Here is an 18,978-nt window from a genome sequence, read left to right as displayed (position 1 = left end):
TGTGACCTTATTCAATCCATCAAATTCAGGCTCCCCCACCCATTACATTTTAATATAGAACACAAAAGTTTGTAAGGTTAATATATAATAATCCTTTAAATTGTGGGTACTTTTGAGACATGGAACCATTTATTTGCATTTCCATGTAAATTGCTTTGTGAATTTTGTTTATATATATAAGAGAGAGAGAGAGAATAAAAAAGGTATTAAACAATATTTCCAATAGAAAATTCAGAGGATATGTATACCTAGTCTGCAAATCACAAAAGAGAGGAGCAACAGTACCCCTCATTTTCTGCAATTTTCAACCTCACTGTTAAAATTAAAATAATTGCCAATTATCTCCCCCCTCCCACATTTTATTTTATTTATGTATTAACAACAATTAAACCAGTGGTTCCCAAACGTTTTAGCACCGAACCCACTTTTTAAAATGATACTCTATCAGAACTCACCTAGCTTGATGAGCCTAAAAAAAGTTTCAGGTCTCTTTCTTAATCCTTTATTACTATGGTGGTTGAAGGGGTGCCATCTGGAGCATTTGTTGAGCTCAATGTTCAGGGGTTCAGGACCATTCTGATGGTGGTGCATTCCCCTCAGCCTGCCCTTTGAAGTGGACCCCGGCACATTCACCCACCCATGAATAAATGGCCATGTGCTTATATTTTTCCATTTACATAGAGCTCAATACATTTTCATTGTTAGCTAGCAGCTTCTCATTTTCTCGACCCACCAAAAATCAGATTGCAACCCACTGGTGGGTCCCAAGCTGCATTTAGTAAACACTGTATTCGACGGACAAAATTGAAAAAACCTCATGCAGAGCAGCAAAATAGGAAGGGGAATGCTGTGGCTGGTGGCTGTTTTTTTCTTTTCTTTTCTTAATAAAGTAAAACTAATATTAATAATGAATTAATAAAGTGGTAGTATCCAAAGAAAATTAGCTAGGAACTGCCACTGAAATCAATGAGACAAGTAAGCAATAATCAACTTAGGGCCCAATCCTATCCAGATTTCCAGCGCTGGTGCTGCTGTGCCAATGGGGTGCACACTGTTTCCTGTGTTGGGGAGGCAATAACAGAGGCCTCCTCAAGGTATGGGAACATTTGTTACCTTACCTTGGGGCTTCATTTTGGCTGCAAAGTTGGATAGGATTGTGCCCTTAACTTTCACAAATAATAGTTGCATTACTAAGGCTGCAATTCTAACCACACTTTCCTGTGAGTAAGCCCCATTGAACAAAATAGGACTGACATCTGAGCAGACCCGGTTAGGATTGTGACCTAACTTTCATTAGATCCCATCCAATAAATATAATTGCCAACCAAAGCCCAAGCATAATGGATCAAAGCTCACTGTAGCCCATTTCATGCATACTTTGATTTGGAATTTTTCAACATTGCATGAGGCAGGGCAAAGTCTGAACTGAACTGAGAAAAAGAAGAATAGATACATTAGTCTAAATTGCCCATATTTGTCACCCATGTTGACACAGATTACTTACAGAGCATCAAGACCACAAACTAATTTGCTTGCACTTCTTGAACGATAAGTTCTGAAAAGGGCAGCCAGCGAGTGAGTCAAATGAAGCACAGAACAAGGGACACCTAGGTGATGGCAGAGATGCTGAAGAGCAGAGACAAATCAGATGAGTCCCGTTCACAGTGCTGGACTGTTGTGTGCAGAGGAAAGTTGGATTCCCTGTGGAGATTCTTATATGCTGAGCAAATGGAGGTAACTTTGCTGCATGACTTTCCAGGACAATCATACAGTGATAAGACAATTTAAATATTCTTTGGCTCCATCTTCCTGTCTTCTTCCCTCAGGTCGCTGCAGTTGGCACAGGTTCATGAGCTCACTTTTAGAGCACACATTGAGCATAATTCAGCTGACATGCTCTTTTAGGTAATCCTAAATTGTTGCGATTACATCTTACATAACACTCAATCTTATCAGGGCTGGCCGGCAGGGGAACACACAGTCCGCTACCAGCTACTGCCGAAAAAGTGCTGTAAAGTGCTTTAAGGCAACATACGGTGTGCTGACTACAGCAGTGACTGCCAAATAGCAGCATTTCCAGGGGCCGTAGCATCTGGGATGGTGATGTTTTGACATCACATGACATTGTAATGCCATTTCCGGGTCCTCTTGAAGGAGAAGGGACTTCTTGATCCCCTTCTCCCCCTTCGGATGTCCAAAAATCACTGTGGCCACTACTCAATCACTTGAGTGTGCATGTGCTCCACCACTGTCCTAACTCAGTGTACCCCTTTCTGGTCCGACACCTGGATAAGGCTTACCTCCTGTCCCACTGCTTGCTGTGCCACTACTGCCAAATACTGACTGTTGTTGCATGTCTGTTCTGCCAAATCCCAAACCAAGCTCTGCCTGGAGAATTTTGCCCACTTTAAGCAAATTAGCTCCCCTTCTTTCCCCCAACAAATGACCCTGGTTCTGTCCTGCAGTCCTGCTGGACCCCACCTCCAGGGTAGCTTGCCTGTTCAACCTGCAGAGGTCCTCTCTCCAGCCAGCAGCCTCCCACCACTACAGCAGACCCTTGGTCCTCAGCAGGTCTTGGGCACAGCAGCCACACTTCAAACTCCAGTGTCTCCAGCAGTCCCTTAGTCAAAAAGTCAGTCAGAGTATCCAGGGCAGAGTCCAAAGTCAATAAGCCAAGTCACAGTCCAAGGTCAGATTCCAAAGTCAGGCAGTCAAATCAGTCAGAGTATCCAAATCAAAGTCCAAAGTCAATAAGCCAAGTCACAGTCCAAGGTCGGTCGGTCGGTCGGTCGGTCGGTCGGTCAGTCAGTCAGTCGATCGATCGATCGATCGATCAGTCAGTCATGTCTTGTCTTGTCTTGTCTCCTCCTATAACCCACAAACCCTTCCTGCCTCAGGTGCAACTTATATCCCTGAGGGCCCTATTGCCTTCAAGTGGCTGCAGCTGTACAGCACACTCTGCTGGATGCCCAGGCCTTACCCTTAAAGGGGCCACTGCTGACACCACATCTACCTCCTCACCAGATCTTCCGCGATTCCAATACAGTGTCACCAGTCAGATACTGTCATACTGCAATATCATTGAATGCTGCATGCAGGTTATGAATATCAAGCATTCACAGAACATTCTAAGTACATCAGTCATAGTACGTACATAGAACACCATTCATAGAATACTCTGAGTACCCAATCTGACGGTAGTTGCCCTCCAAATTCACCAAAAAGGAATGGGGGGAGTGTATCATCTCTATTTTGGGCAAAAGTGTTTTCCATCCATTCTCCTGAGAACTGGAGGTGCAACACTGAATATTGACTGTTCTGCACCTATAACATTTGCTCCGCCACTGAACTACAGCCCCTTCCCTGATGTTTTTTGTCCACGTACTCCAATAAGATACAAAACACAATGATCTGGGGGGGTCTCAACTTTATTGAACAACATGTTCTGGAATGGGTCTTGCCTACTATAACTCTCGTCTCCCCTTTCAGTGAGGGCTTCTGCCATGTGGGAGAAAACTAAGAGGTGCTATTCTTCTCTTATCCCTTTTCAGTTGATCCTATTGTGACTCCATGCTGTGGTTTGCCCCCTAGCAATCCAAATAATGAGAACTAGCCCCTTTAAGATCTTTAAGAGCCCCTTGAAGAGTAGCCCCTCCCCTCAAGCTCTTCAGCCTTTGAGGTTGACTCAGCACCCATTGCTCCCAACCCTCCCCTCATGAGATTTGGAGGAGGATTGAGCCCAGCCCTGCTCCAGCTCCCAGCATGCAATTCCTGTTGCACAGGCAGCGATTGCCAAAAAAATGACCCGAAAGCACAGTCTGGCGGCCTGCAGAGTAGAGTGCTGCCAGAGTGCCAGCAGGATGGCCAAAGCCTTCCCATCCACTTTAGTGGAGCAACAATCACCTACTGAAGAAGGTAAGGTGGCAGCAGTTGCGGACATCCCATTATATCTGACAGGGCAAGTGCCCCGGGTGCAAGGCAAGGACCCTGTGGAAGCCTCTTTGAGGTTCCCAATGAGGTCAGAAACTGTGTTGGGGAAGCCTCGGGGAATTTCCCCAATGCAGGCTCCAGTCATGCAATGCTCCATGAGCCTCAGGTGAGTAGGGGAGCAGATCTGCACATGGAGGGGGGGTGGGAGTGGTGGCAAAAGCCTGATGGGTGGCATCCTGGACTTTTGCCTCAGGGTGTGGGGCTGGGGAGGTCCACCACTGGGTGGCAGGGAGGTGAGAAGGGAGCAGTGGAGGGCAGAAAGGGGGCAGGGAGGCTGCTGGAGGGCATTGATCTGGCAGCAAATATGGTCAGATCCTATTCCCTCCTTCAGCAGCTTCCCCACCTCCTTTGTCTCCTGTCCCCTTCCTGAGGAGGGGGGCAGCACACTAATAACAACAACAACAACAACAACAACAACAACTCTTCGCTCACAACAGGAGAGGGAACGGAACGCTTTCCACATGCGCTGCCTCTGACGCATCCTTGGCATCACCTGGCAGGACAAAGTTCCAAACAACACAGTCCTGGAACAAGCTGGAATCCCTAGCATGTATGCACTGCTGAAACAGAGATGCCTGCATTGCTCGGTCATGTCGTGAGAAAGGATGATGGCTGGATCCCAAAGGATCTCCTCTATGGAGAACTCGTACAAGGAAAGCGCCCTACAGGTAGACCACAGCTGCGATACAAGGACATCTGCAAGAGGGATCTGAAGGCCTTAGGAGTGGACCTCAACAAGTGGGAAACCCTGGCCTCTGAGCGGCCCGCTTGGAGGCAGGCTGTGCAGCATGGCCTTTCCCAGTTTGAAGAGACACTTGGCCAACAGACTGAGGCAAAGAAGGAAGGCCCATAGCCAGGGAGACAGACCAGGGACAGACTGCACTTGCTCCCAGTGTGGAAGGGACTGTCACTCCTGAATTGGCCTTTTCAGCCACACTAGACGCTGTTCCAGAACCACCATTCAGAGTGCGATACCATAGTCTTTCGAGACTAAAGGTTGCCAACTACTACTAATAATAGTAATAAATAACTGGGTATTTATATACCGCCTTTCTGGTCATTGGATTACTCCTCTGACTTTATTCAAGGCGGTTTACATAGGCAGGCTGTTTCTAAATCCCCGAGGGGATTTTTACAATCACAGAAAAGTTCTGTCTTTCAAGAACCAACTTTTCAGATGGATCTTTGTGGTCTGGTGTCACTTCTGGCCTCCACTTGCCTCCCTCGCAGGCTGACAAGCAGCTCCTTCATCTCTCACATGGAGGGCAGCCAAGACACTTCTTCGCTCACACCAAAGAGCAGGTGGAATAACTCAGCTCGGCTTGTCAGCTGCTTCAGGGTCTCACCATTCACAGAGCTGCTGGTGGCCTCAAACTGGCGACCTTCATGCAAATGGAGGCTCTACCCTCTAGACCAGACCTCCTGCCCTAAGTTTTTCCAGGCGCAGGGATCCCTATGTAAAGCGCTCCCTTCCCTTGCCTTCAGAGCCACACTTGGCTGCAGAAGCCTTTGCTTTCATGGCTGTGACTGAAGCAAGGGACAGGGAGTGCTTCACACAGGCTGAAACCTCCCACTCTGCCCCCCCACCCACTCAATATAGTGTATGCCTTTTCAGCATGGCTGCCCTAGCAAGGGGTCAAAGGAAAGGATTGGGTTGCTCAGTGCCTACCCCCAGAATTTTGACAACTGGGAGAGTGTGCCTGGAGAGGGAGCAGCATGTGCTTGTGAACATTTCCAGTCACAGCTTGGATGGTACCAGACGCTACCATGAGATCTATGATGTTTACCTTTATGCCTCAGTGTTTTCTTTTGTAAAGGTCACAGTACAGTTACTTAGAACAGTAGCACAATGGTTCTTTTCTGTGTGTGTGCGTGGATCTAAATACCAGTGTATCAATAGGAGCTATCAAATAAAGCCACCCTATCAATTTTTTAAAAAATATAAATAATTTCTTGTTATTTAATTTATAAATTAAATATATTAAAGTTTGTATGTACTTTTTAATATTGATCTTTAAAACTCTAGAACATTGAAAAAGTTTGGGGGAAAATTGAAAAAAAAAATTGAAAATTGTGAGTGAACACTAGAAATCAGATTGAGATCAGTTGTGTTTACATAAGAACATAAGAACATAAGAACAGCCCTGCTGGATCAGGCCATAGGCCCATCTAGTCCAGCTTCCTGTATCTCACAGCGGACCACCAAATGCCCCAGGGAGCACACCAGATAACAAGAGACCTCATCCTGGTGCCCTCCCCTGCATCTGGCATTCTGACATAACCCATTTCTAAAATCAGGAGGTTGTGCATACACATCATGGCTTGTACCCCATAATGGATTTTTCCTCCAAAAACTTGTCCAATCCCCTTTTAAAGGCATCTAGGCTAGATGCCAGCACCACATCCTGTGGCAAGGAGTTCCACAGACCGACCACGCGCTGAGTAAAGAAATATATTCTTTTGTCTGTCCTAACCCATCCAACACTCAATTTTAGTGGATGTCCCCTGGTTCTGGTATTATGTGAGAGTGTAAAGAGCATCTCCCTATCCACTCTGTCCATCCCCTGCATAATTTTGTATGTCTCAGTCATGTTCCCCCTCAGGCGTCTCTTTTCTAGGCTGAAGAGGCCCAAACGCCGTAGCCTTTCCTCATAAGGAAGGTGCCCCAGCCCCGTAATCATCTTAGTCGCTCTCTTTTGCACCTTTTCCATTTCCACTATGTCTTTTTTGAGATGTGGCGACCAGAACTGGACACAATACTCCAGGTGTGGCCTTACCATAGATTTGTACAACGGCATTATAATACTAGCCATTTTGTTCTCAATACCCTTCCTAATGATCCCAAGCATAGAATTGGCCTTCTTCACTGCCGCCGCACATTGGGTCGATACTTTCATCGACCTGTCCACCACCACCCCAAGATCTCTCTCCTGATCTGTCACAGACAGCTCAGAACCCATCAGCCTATATCTAAAGTTTTGATTTTTTGCCCCAATGTGCATGACTTTACACTTACTGACATTGAAGCGCATCTGCCATTTTGCTGCCCATTCTGCCAGTCTGGAGAGATCCTTCTGGAGCTCCTCACAATCACTTCTGGTCTTCACCACTCGGAAAAGTTTGGTGTCGTCTGCAAACTTAGCCACTTCACTGCTCAACCCTGTCTCCAGGTCATTTATGAAGAGGTTGAAAAGCACCGGTCCCAGGACAGATCCTTGGAACACACCGCTTTTTACCTCTCTCCATTGTGAAAATTGCCCATTGACACCCACTCTCTGCTTCCTGGCCTCCAACCAGTTCTCAATCCACGAGAGGACCTGTCCTCTAATTCCCTGACTGTGGAGTTTTTTCAGTAGCCTTTGGTGAGGGACCGTGTCAAACGCCTTCTGAAAGTCCAGATATATAATGTCCACGGGTTCTCCCACATCCACATGCCTGTTGAACTTTTCAAAGAATTCTATAAGGTTCGTGAGGCAAGACTTACCCTTACAGAAGCCATGCTGACTCTCCCTCAGCAAGGCCTGTTCGTCTATGTGTTTTGAGATCCTATCTTTGATGAGGCATTCCACCATCTTACCCGGTATGGATGTTAGGCTGACCGGCCTATAGTTTCCCGGGTCCCCCCTCTTTCCCTTTTTAAAAATAGGCGTGACATTTGCTATCCTCCAATCTTCTGGCACCATGGCCATTTCTGGGTGGAGTAGGTAGTGGGGAGGGAGGTGGAATGGGGTTGGGATCAGTGACAGTTGCATGTGGTACTAATCAGATTCCTACAAAACATTGTCCTCTTCCCCCTAGGGAAAGCTTCATGTCCAACTATGGGGATTCTTAAGTCTGACCTGGCTATTTTGCTGCCATAGATATGAGCAATTCTGTGCCATGCCTTCCGGCCTGACCTGGAGTTCAGAATCCTGCAGAGCAGTTCCACCCACCTCACCCCAGTTCCTCCCCATCCCACTCACCCCCACCCTTGTTCCACCCTCTCCCACAACCCAGAGGCTGCACCACCACTCGGCGGTTACACTCACCCCCAGCCGCAGCATGTCCTGACTGGCACAGGCCCAGCGCCAGCACTCTCTACTCACCAAGTGCTATAAACGGCAAGTTTATGGCACACTGAACAGGCACTAGGTCTCAGCGCCAACAATGGGCCTCTTTAGGATTGGGCCCTAAAACCCCTTGTGGTGATGCAGTGGCACCAGTCTGGGCTACACTACATCACACAGAGGTTTTCAGGTGCTGGAGGTCTCCACTCCCAGCAGACACCATGAGTCAACTCAGACCTGAGCCAGCTATATCACTGGTGCAAGTCTGAGTCGATCCCTGCAGGAAGATCAGGCCTGAGAGGGGGAGCAGCGCGCATCAAAACTTAACCCCCTTCTGCCCACCCCTTCCCATCTCCTCCCCATTCTGCCCTCCCCCTGCCTTGTCAAACTCCCTTCCACCCTCCTCCCATTCCAGCTGGAAAAACGTCCTTGTTGAAACTTTGAGAACCATTGTCATTAGCACTGCACAGTGCTGGTCCAAATGCATCAATGATCTAAATCAGTATATGGCAACCTCAAATATGCAATCATATGCCCATTTACACTAGAGTTAGTCCTATTATATCCAATAGGACTTATTTCTGCATAAATATGCATATAATTCAATTGCAAATCATTAACAGGCCAATACTATCCCCTCTTTACATTGGTAAAACTCATGTTCCACTGTAGTAAGTGGTGCAGCACTGTCATCAGTGTTATGAAGTTGTCAAGCATGAAGAAGCCAGCAATGGAAGTGGCTGTTGGCTCCCCATGCATAACAATGCCCCAGCCGAGCTGTACCTGAGCAGGTAAGGTGACAACTTGGGAGAACCATGGGCAGTTTAAGACAGGGAGTGGGCTGAAGTGGAGGTTGATTTGAGGGCAGGAGAGGAAGAGAGGGCAGTCATGCACTTAGACAGAGCCTATTCCCTTTCCTTAGATCTACATCACTTTGTAATATGTCCAAGGACATCCATTGGCTTATGTCCATATGTGACACACGTCTGAAAAGATCCATTGGTGATTGGGCAGCTTACCTGGAGGTAAGTACACAGCATTTTTACAAACCTCTGGCAGTCTGATTGCACTCTCCCCCTACCACAGCATAGAGTGTGTGCCATTTTTGGTGAGGCTGTGTTGGTGCTGGTGGGCACACATAGGATTTCTAGAAATACAGACATGTCATGTGCTTTGCATTGAAGCAAAGAGCCAGTATGCCTCTTGCAGTGCTATATTTAGGCTACAGTCCTAGACATACTAAGGGCCAAATCCCATAGGGGCCGGGGAGAATTGGACCCTAACATGGGAGTAAGCATTTCCTAGAACATAGTGGGACTTTCTTCTGAGTAACCATACATAGTATTTGCTGTTACAGTCTAGCAAAAGGCCCTTGTGCTGCTTCGGAGGGCATCCTTAAATTCCTGATTCCTTAGGCAGTAGATGACTGGATTAAGAAGTGGTGTTACAATTATGTAAATAACAGACACCAGCTTGTTAGAGTTAAAGGAGGCAAGCGCCCTTGGCCGGGCATAGATATAAAGGGAGGCAGCATAGAAAATAGTTACTACCATCAGGTGTGAGGCACAGGTGGAAAAGGCCTTCTGCTTTCCTTTGGCTGAAGGGATGCGAAGGACCGTGGAGATGATGCAGGTATAAGAGGCAACGGTCACACTGAGCGGACCAACAAGAATAAGTAAGGCAAGAAAGAAGTCAGAGAGCTCAGTCAATGACATGTCAGTGCAGGCCAAGTTGAGAAGTGGGGAAACATCACAGAAGAAGTGGTTGATTGAGTTAGGCCCACAATAGCTCAGGCGTGCGATGAAGAAGACCTTTGCCAAGGCTATGAGAAAGCCACTCATCCAGGAGCCCATTGCTAATCGGATACAGAGGTCTTGGCTCATAATGACTGGATAGCGTAAGGGGTTGCAGATGGCAACGTAGCGATCATAGGCCATCACAGCTAGAAGGACACACTCGGTGCATGCCAGGGCTAGGAAGAAGTACAGCTGGGCCATGCAACCTGTGAAAGAAATCTCTCTCTCCTCTGCTGCAAAGCCAGCCAGCATCTTGGGGACAGTGGCAGAGACATACCATATCTCCAGGAAAGAAAGGTTACCCAGAAAGAGGTACATTGGCTTATGAAGTTTGCTGTTCAGTCGGATCAGAAGAATGATGACCACATTCTCCGTTACTGTCAATAAATATGAAATCAGGAAGATTGTAAATAGTGACATCTGCATTGCAAGCCCTCCAGGAAAGCCTACTAGGATAAACGCTTGTGTCCTGTTCTTCTCGTGCATTTGAAATAGCATTCTGTCGCTGCAAAGCTGTAACATGTTTTCAAAGTATAGTTGCATGTGTATGCTTCATAGGTAAATCATATTCCACATTCCTTGATGGTGCAACATTTTGATTGCAGAAGTTGACAAAACCCTGACAAAGGCTGGGGAAGAATGATAATATCTGAATGAATTTCTAGAACCCATAAGAGATGAGGGAGACATGTGAATATGAGTGGTACTAAAACAAAATCCCACTGCTTGTTGAGATCATCTCACCAAGCGGTCTCCCTGAACTCTCTGTATCAGACAGCCCCTGCAAAATACACCCTACCCATTCACCGATGGGAAGATTGGGAGGAAGTGCCTGATTTCATTACCAGTACGGCCCAGTTTAAACTTCAAGCCTATGTTGGACTTCCTAGTTTAAATTAGGAATTACAAAAATAATTGAGTTTTAACTGCAGCAGCAAACAATATAAGGGCAACCTTTTAATTTTTACAAATGAATAATGCCATACTGAGATTCTGATGTTCCTAAACTTTGTGATTGAAAGGAACCCTGGTTTTAAAAATTGATAAGTTTGGTAATAACCGGCTGCAAATTTGTCTCAACTTGGTGGAAAGAAGTGTAACAAAGGTGAAACAATCTTTAGATTTCTAATTTCTACTGATTCAGGAAACAGTTCTCATCCTGGTTCTATCTGTGATGGATGCAGCCATTGCATCCAAACTGTGCAGTCTGTATGGAATTTCTTCATAGTCCTACACAGGATACAATAGTGTCTTACATGTGCTTACTCAGAAGCAAACTCAGAAGCAATTCCAAATGTATGCAGTTGGATCCCAGTCTGACTCTATGTACTGGGATGGGATTTCACTCCCAGTACAATACTATGCATGTATACTCTGACCTCACAGTGCAATCCTATACACACTTTCCTAGGAGTAAGTACCAAATCCTATCTAACTTACCAATTCTGGTGCAGCCATGCCAATGGGGTGTGCACTGCATTCTATGGTGAGAGGGCAGTTATGGAGGCCTCCACAAGGTAAAGGAACATCTGTTCCACTATCTCAGAGCTGCACTGCGGCTGCACCGGTGCTGGAAATTTGGATAGGATTGGGCCCATAGTAACATTGAACACAATGGGTCATACTTTGGAGTAGATCCCCATAGGACAGGGTGACCAGATACAATGGAAGACAGAGTGCCTGTACTTTTAACCATGGTAAAGAAGAGGGAATTTTGCAGCTTAACATGGAAGGGTTTTAAAAGCTGGACCCTGCTAAAATTCCCTCTTCTATACCATGGTTAAGGGTACAGGCACTCTGTCCTCCATTGTATCTGGAAACCCTGCCCATAGGATTGTTCTGGCCTATTGAATTCAACAGGAATTATTCTCAGTTATGTGTGTACAATTGCAACCTGAGGGCGCTTTTCACCCCTTGTGACCTTATTCAATCCATCAAATGCAGGCTCCCCCCCCCCAATTGCAGTAATATAGAACAAGTTATACATCTCACAAAGAACAAAATTGGGACAGAGTTAGGGCACAATCCTAACTGGCAATTATGTCTGTATAGGTGGCCCTGGAGGGTTGCAAATGTGCCGTAAAGCACATTTGCACCTCCTTAGCAGGGAGCTGCATCGGCACATTCAGATACGCTGACATGCGGACAGAGGCAGAAGCCTCCGCCGCGGCTCCCATGCTGCCGCTTGTGTCGATGCGCGCAAACTTTATCCCCGCTCCTTAGAGCGGAAGTGGGTTTAATTTCGATACAAGCCCACTGTCACACTGCGCTGGCTCTGTATTGGTTTAAATTAGCAGCCATGGATGCGTTTCGACTTCCCAAGCTGTGTTTCCAAGAACAACTTCTTAATCCCGCCCGGCTGTCCTGGGTAACTTTAGTCAAACAGATTCTTGAGAAATATGAAATAGTCATGGACACCTTGCCTTCTTATTTATCTAAAAACGCTAAGGCTATGGTGAAAGATCAGATCCGTCTTTTTCACATGAGACGTGACTTGTGTGATATTTCTATTTCTCCTTACTCATCCTGGATTTCATTGTACAAGTCCTCATTCGTATTAGAAAACTACCTATCTTACCTTACAGTGCCAGCTTTGCGCAAGGCTTTTACTGCCTTGCGCTTTCAGTGCATGTAGACTTTGGTCCTTGAAGGTAGATATAAAAAAACTCCCTATCATCTCAGGACCTGCATTTGTAATTCTGGCGAAATAGAGGACATTTCTCATTATTTATTAAAATGTCCTTTATACGCGCTAGCCAGATCAAAATATTTATCTAATATTATCTCTCAGTTTCAAGAGAGATCTATTTTAGCTTTGATCTGTTGGCTTCTTGCAGACTCTGACCCTGATGTCACCTACAAAGTTGCTATCTTTGCTTTTGTGGCAAAGAAAATCCGAGATAATTTTGGGTTGGCTTGAACTTAAACTTTCCTATCCCCTTTATTAGCTGGTAAGATCTTGATTGTGGCTGAAGTTTTTGCTTTACTTTATGTGTCTGGAAGGCTGTAATGTCTCTGTCTGTTTATTTGTATTTATTGTAGCATGGTGCTTTTTACATTGTAATGACCTATGATTATACAATAAGTTTCTAAATTTCAAAAATTTCATCTCACAAAGTGTATTAAGTACACAAAAATTCCTAAAGTGATTTGCATTTCCATGCACATTGCTTTGTGAATTTTGTTTTTTTGAAAAGTTGTATATACATTTTGATAATAAAAAGGCAAAGGTATTAAACAATATTTCCAATAGAAAATTCAGATACTATATATACCTATGCTGCAAATCACAAAAGAGACAGTACCCCCTCATTTTCTGAAATTTTCAACCTCACTGTTAAAATTAAAATAATTGCCAATTATCCTCCCCCCCCCCCCATTTTATTTTATCTATGTGTTAACATCTATTAAACCAGTGGTTCCCTAAAATTTTAACACCAGAACCACTTTTAAAAATGATACTCTATGACCCATCTAGCTTTAAGAAAGTAAGAACAGTTTCAGGTCTCTGTTTTCATCCATTATAACTATGGGGGGGACGGGACAACTGGAGCATTTGTAGAACTCAATGTTCATTAGATCAGGACCATTCTGGTGCGTTCCCCTCAGCCTGCCCTTTGAAGTGAACCAAGGCACATTCACTCACTTATGAGTAAATGACCATGTGCCTCTCTGTTTCAGTTTACATAGAGCTCCATACATTTTCCTTGTCAGCTAGCAGCTTGTCATTTTCATGACCCACCAAATATCAGATCATGACCCACTGGTGGGTCCCAATCTGCAGTTTGGGAAACACTGTATTAAACTAACAAAATTGAAAAGAACCTCATGCGCACAGCAGCAAAATAGGAAGGGAGGGAAGGCTGTGCCTGGTGACTGAATCAGTCCCTGGTTTTTTTGTTTTTCTTTTTAATAAAGGAAAACCAATATTTTAATAAAGAATTATAAAGTGGTAGCATCCTAAGAAAATGAGCTGGGAACTGCCACTGAAATCAATGAGACAAGTTAGCAATAAACAACTTAACTTCCACAAATAATAGTTGCATTACTAAGGCTGCAATTCTAACCACACTTTCCTGTGAGTAAGCCCCATTGAACAAAATAGAACTGACATCTGAGCAGACCCGGTTAGGATTGTGACCTAACTTTCATTAGATCCCATCCAATAAATATAATTGCCAACCAAAGCCCAGGCATAATGGATCAAAGCTCACTGTAGCCCATTTCATGCATACCTTGATGTGAAATTTTTCAACATTGCATGAGGCAGGGCAAAGTCTGAATTGAACTGAGAAAAAGAAGAATAGATACATTAGTCTACATTGCCCATATTTGTCACCCATGTTGACACAGATTACTTACAGAGCAGCATGACCACAAACTAATTTGCTTACCCTTCTCGAAAGCTATGTTGTGAAAACGTTGTGAAAGCTACATTGTGAAATGGGCAGCCAGTGAGTGGGTCAAATGAAGCACAGAACAGCTAGGTGATGCCAGAGATGGTGAAGAGCAAAGACAAGTCAGATGAGTCCCTTTCACAGTGCTGGACTGTTGTGCGCAGAGGAAAGTTGGATTCCGTGTGGAGATTCTTATATGCTGAGCAATTGGAGGTACCTTTGCCTGTGTGACTTTCCAAGTCAATCATACAGTGATAAGGGAATGTAAACATTCTGTGGCTCCATCTTCCTTCCTTCTTCCCACAGGTCAACCCAGTTGGCACAGATCCATCAGCTCACTTTTAGAGCACACTTTGAGCATAATTCAGCTGACATGCTCTTTTAGGTAGTCCTAAATTCTTTATTGAGCATTATGTAAGATGCAATCTTATCAGGGCTGGCCGGCAGGGGAGCATACAGTCCGCTACCAGCTACTGCTGAAAACGTGTTGTAAAGTGCTTTAAGGCAACATACGGTGTGCTGACTACAACAGTGACTGCCAACTAGCAGCATTTCCAGGGGCCCTAGCACCTGGGATGGTGATGTTGTGACATCACATGACATTGTAATGTCACCAGTCAGATACTGTCATACTACAATATCATTGAATGCTGCACACAGGTTATGAATATCAAGCATAACTTGATATTATTACCCTCTGATTGGGTACTCAGAGTATTCTATGAATGCTGTTCTATGTACTATGACTGATGTACTTAGAGTGTTCTGTGAATATTTGATATTCATCACCTGTGTGCAGCATTCAATGATATTGCAGTATGACAGTATCTGACTGGTGACATGCAACAACAGTCAGTATTTGGCAGCAGTGGGGCAGGAGGTCAGCCTGCCCGAGGTGCCAGGCCGGAAAGGGGTACACTAAGTACATCAGTCATAGTACATAGAACAGCATTCATAGAATACTCTGAGTACCCAATCAGAGGGTAGTTGCCCTCCAAATTTGCCAAAAAGGAACAGGGGGAGTGTATCATCTCTATTCTGGGCAAAAGTGTTTCCCACCCATTCTCCCTAAGAACCGGAGGTGCAACACGGAATACTGAAAGTTCTGCACCTACAACGTTTGCTCCGCCACTGATCTACAGCCCCTTTCCTGATGTTTTTTGTCCACATACTCCAATAAGATACTTTTGGGGGGGGGGGTCTCTATTGAACAACATGTTCTGGAATGGGTCTTACCTACTGTAACTCTCATCTCCCCTTTCAGTGAGGGCTCCTGTCTTGTGGGAGAAAACTAAGAGGTGCTATTCTTCTCTTATCCCTTTTCAGGTGATCCTACTGTGACTCCATGCTGTGGCTTGCCCCCTAGCAATCCAGATAATGAGGACTAGCCCCTTAAAGATCTTTAAGAGCCCCTTGAAGAGCAGCCCCTCCCCTCGTTTTTCAGCCTTTGAGGTTGAGTCAGCACCCATTGCTCATTGGAGCCCTATCCCACCTCCCTAAGCAATTGCTCCTTTAAGAGCAATCAGTCCTTCCTGGACTTCCTTCCTGGACTGATCCTTTAAGCAATTCTTTGGCAAGGGTACTCACCATTTTTTCCCCTGTTCTTAAGCTCCCTTCCTAGGTGAACTTGCCTCATGGTGGAGGGGCTAAGCTAGCATATTTCCATCTACCCAACATTCCAAACCCACACAGGCCCTTCTGCAGTTTCCGTAGAAATAAATCTGTACCCCTAAACACCTTTGAATTATGTCGAGATACTTGACTACTATGGTTGTTCCTGCTGGCTGTACTTGAAGAATAATTCATACTTACATTGTGAACCCATATTATCAATTAACCCAATATGTGTTATTCTTCCACTTACGGGCTGTCTTTTGTATTTATAGTGTGATCAGGGGCTATGTGGAAGTCTGGGAAATACATTCAAGATGAATTCCTGTATCAGAATTCAGTGTGTATCCCAGAGAACTGGCACTAAAAATGAGGCTGCAGACCTGAGTGATCTGTTTTGGGACCGAATCCTGGTTCAAAGTAATTCTTGCAAATACAGTAATATCTACGATATTACCACCTCCTATTGCACTATATCACACTGCATTGATTTACAGAGCAGTGCACTCTGGTCAATCTAAGCCAGTTTCCTGTCTTGAAACAAACTGACGTTGCAGTATTACTGTTATAGAGCTGTAAACCTTTCTCCCAAATCTGGGGCATGTTATCCTTGATGGAAGCATCAGTGGCTCACCAGACATGTTAAGTGACATTATCTTTCTAACAAGGAAGCTGTGGTTGTGTGGCTCCTTCCTCTGTTGCTTGGAACATGTGGGGGGGGGGCACCCTGTAGTACTATCTTATTTCTGCCTGGCCCAAAGGTGTACACATTTGATCCCTGTTGTGTATATACAATATTGGACAGAAATGAGTTAAAATCTCTTCCAGATAAATATGTAACCCTTAAGATGTTCACATACAGCCAATCAACCACACTGAGTCTAACTATCAAAGATTATGACGAATGTGCAGTTTATGAATTTACACTTTGATGCCCTTTATTGAAAGAAGGATAATAGGACAAACTTCTGTCTAAACTAACATTTCAAACACATATTATTCTTGAGCAGAAAGAATAATCCCTCACTGGAGATACTCAAGCAGAGGCTCAACATTCAGATCTTTTGATAAATTTGCAGAGATTTGGAAACCATTTTTTGGATATATATGCATAATCTTTATCTGACTGCCAATATTGTAAACGGGTTGAATCGCCTTATTTGCAAGAACTGGCAAAAATTGCACTAAAGCAAATTCATTTAAAAAAATAATGTCCTTTTGCTCAGTGATTTAAAAACAGCCTTGCTGGCCTTTTGTAATGCACACAGAGGCAATCAGTCTCTCTCCAAGTTCTTAGAAAAACTTCACTCCAGGGCAGCAACCACTCCTTTCCTCTGGAGTTCAGTGCAGGGAAAGAATGGAGGAGGTGATAATGACTTGCACTCTTTCACATGATCGGGGAAAGGGAGGGGTCACTTGCCTGGGAGTGAAGCTGTTTTCAGTGCCTGGAGAGAGAATGATTGATGGATTACCTACTAGCTGCCCTTTCCCCATTAACAAGGCTATTGTTAAACATATTTTTTTCCTTTGATTTAAAGGGCAATTCTCATTGCGTTGAGATAAAACCGAAGGGGAAAAATCCATGGATAATTAGGTTATACCTGAAATATATGTTTATGTGTGTTAAAAGCAAAAATATTCTTTTTTTTTTAAAGCAGAGGTTCCACAAGCACCTGCTGGACATGCTATATGGATTACAGGTCAAGGGGTTGGACTAGATGACCATTTAGGTACCTTCCAACTCTATGATTCTATGAAAGGACAATGACACCATATGCATGGCTGTACTCTACAAGCAACAGGGCAACTAAACATTAAAAAGTTATATGAGAGGTTCATTACCAATTATTGTGCATATCTTGGTTAATGAGAGGTAAGTCATGGGTTATGTACATGGATCCATTGTCTCAAAGTGCTTTATTTTCACAACAATATTGACCGCAATATTGCACAAATGTAGGTTACTTCAATCCCATTGGTATTCACAGGATCTTATCAGCTCAACCGTGTTTAGAATTGCAAACAGTGTCCAAAAATAAAGATGCCAGTCCCATTGAATTCAATGGGACTTACTTCTAAGTATATATGTTCAAGATTCTACTGAATTATTTACAAGTTTACCCAACAAAAAGCTGTGCCTCAGCAGACAAAGATTTCCTATGGATTTGCCTGTTTAGAGCCTCTTTAACCTCCTTGTTCCTTAGACTGTAGATTAAGGGATTCAACATTGGAATGACAATGGTATAGAAAATCGAAACTACTTTCCCTTGGTTGGGCGAGCTCATGGCCCCAGGTTGAGCATACATAAAGAAAACTGTCCCAAAGAACAAACTGACAGCCATGAGATGTGAGGTACAGGTTGAAAAGGCCTTGTGTCTCCCTTGGACAGACGGTATGCGTAAGATGGTGGCAACAATATAACCGTAAGAGATTAACACAACTGTGGCTGTGATCACACTGATTATTCCACAGACTACTAGCAACACAATTTCATTCACAAAGGTATTTGAGCAGGCGACCTTCATGACAACTGGGACATCACAAAAGAAGTGATTTATTACAGTAGGACCACAAAATGACAAACTGAACGTGAAACCTGTCTGGGTGCAGCAGTTGAAAAAACCGAAGAAATAAGAGATGGACAGGAGACCAAAGCACCGCTTTTTAGACATAATGATATGGTAGAGCAGTGGATTGCAGATTGCTGTGAATCTATCATAGGCCATCACAGCCAGAAAGAAAGCCTCTGTGGTCCCAAAAAGACAAAAGAAGAACATCTGGGTTGCACAGCCATTGTAGGAAATGACCTGGTTGCCAGTTGCAAAGCTTATCATTGCTTTGGGGGTGATGACTGAAGAGTAGCAAATGTCCAAGAAAGATAAATTCTTCAGGAAGAAGTACATGGGGGTGTGAAGATGAGAGTCAGCAGTGATGATGAGGATCATACCAAAATTTCCCACCAGGGTGATGATGTAGATCGCCAAGAACAGAACTAAGAGAATTACCTGTAATTCTGGTTGGTCCATAAATCCCCCCAATGTGAATTCAGTGACCACAGTGTCGTTATCCATGGCTCCTTTTGAGAAAATCAAGAAAAGGAGTATTCTACCAAGTTTCTTGTGCTTGAAAGCATTATAC

The 18,978-nt window shown here is 44.4% G+C and overlaps 2 protein-coding genes across 2 annotated transcripts; both read right to left on the bottom strand.

The window, feature by feature from the left end:
* Positions 1 to 5,391: 5,391 nt before the first annotated feature.
* LOC136651931 (olfactory receptor 6B1-like) lies at positions 5,392 to 10,318 on the bottom strand. The gene is made up of 2 exons (XM_066628681.1): positions 9,418 to 10,318; positions 5,392 to 5,396 (listed from the first exon to the last, which is right to left on the bottom strand). The coding sequence occupies exons 1-2, from the start codon at positions 10,316 to 10,318 to the stop codon at positions 5,392 to 5,394; spliced, it is 906 nt and encodes a 301-aa protein (XP_066484778.1).
* Positions 10,319 to 17,957: 7,639 nt separating this feature from the next.
* LOC136652627 (olfactory receptor 5J3-like) lies at positions 17,958 to 18,911 on the bottom strand. Its single transcript, XM_066629556.1, has one exon. It carries the CDS (start codon positions 18,909 to 18,911, stop codon positions 17,958 to 17,960), a length of 954 nt encoding a protein of 317 aa, XP_066485653.1.
* Positions 18,912 to 18,978: the final 67 nt, after the last annotated feature.

Source organism: Tiliqua scincoides, chromosome 5 (genome assembly GCF_035046505.1).
Source record: "Tiliqua scincoides isolate rTilSci1 chromosome 5, rTilSci1.hap2, whole genome shotgun sequence".
Lineage (NCBI taxonomy): Eukaryota > Metazoa > Chordata > Lepidosauria > Squamata > Scincidae > Tiliqua > Tiliqua scincoides.
This window is presented reverse-complemented; position numbering and strand designations above follow the sequence as displayed.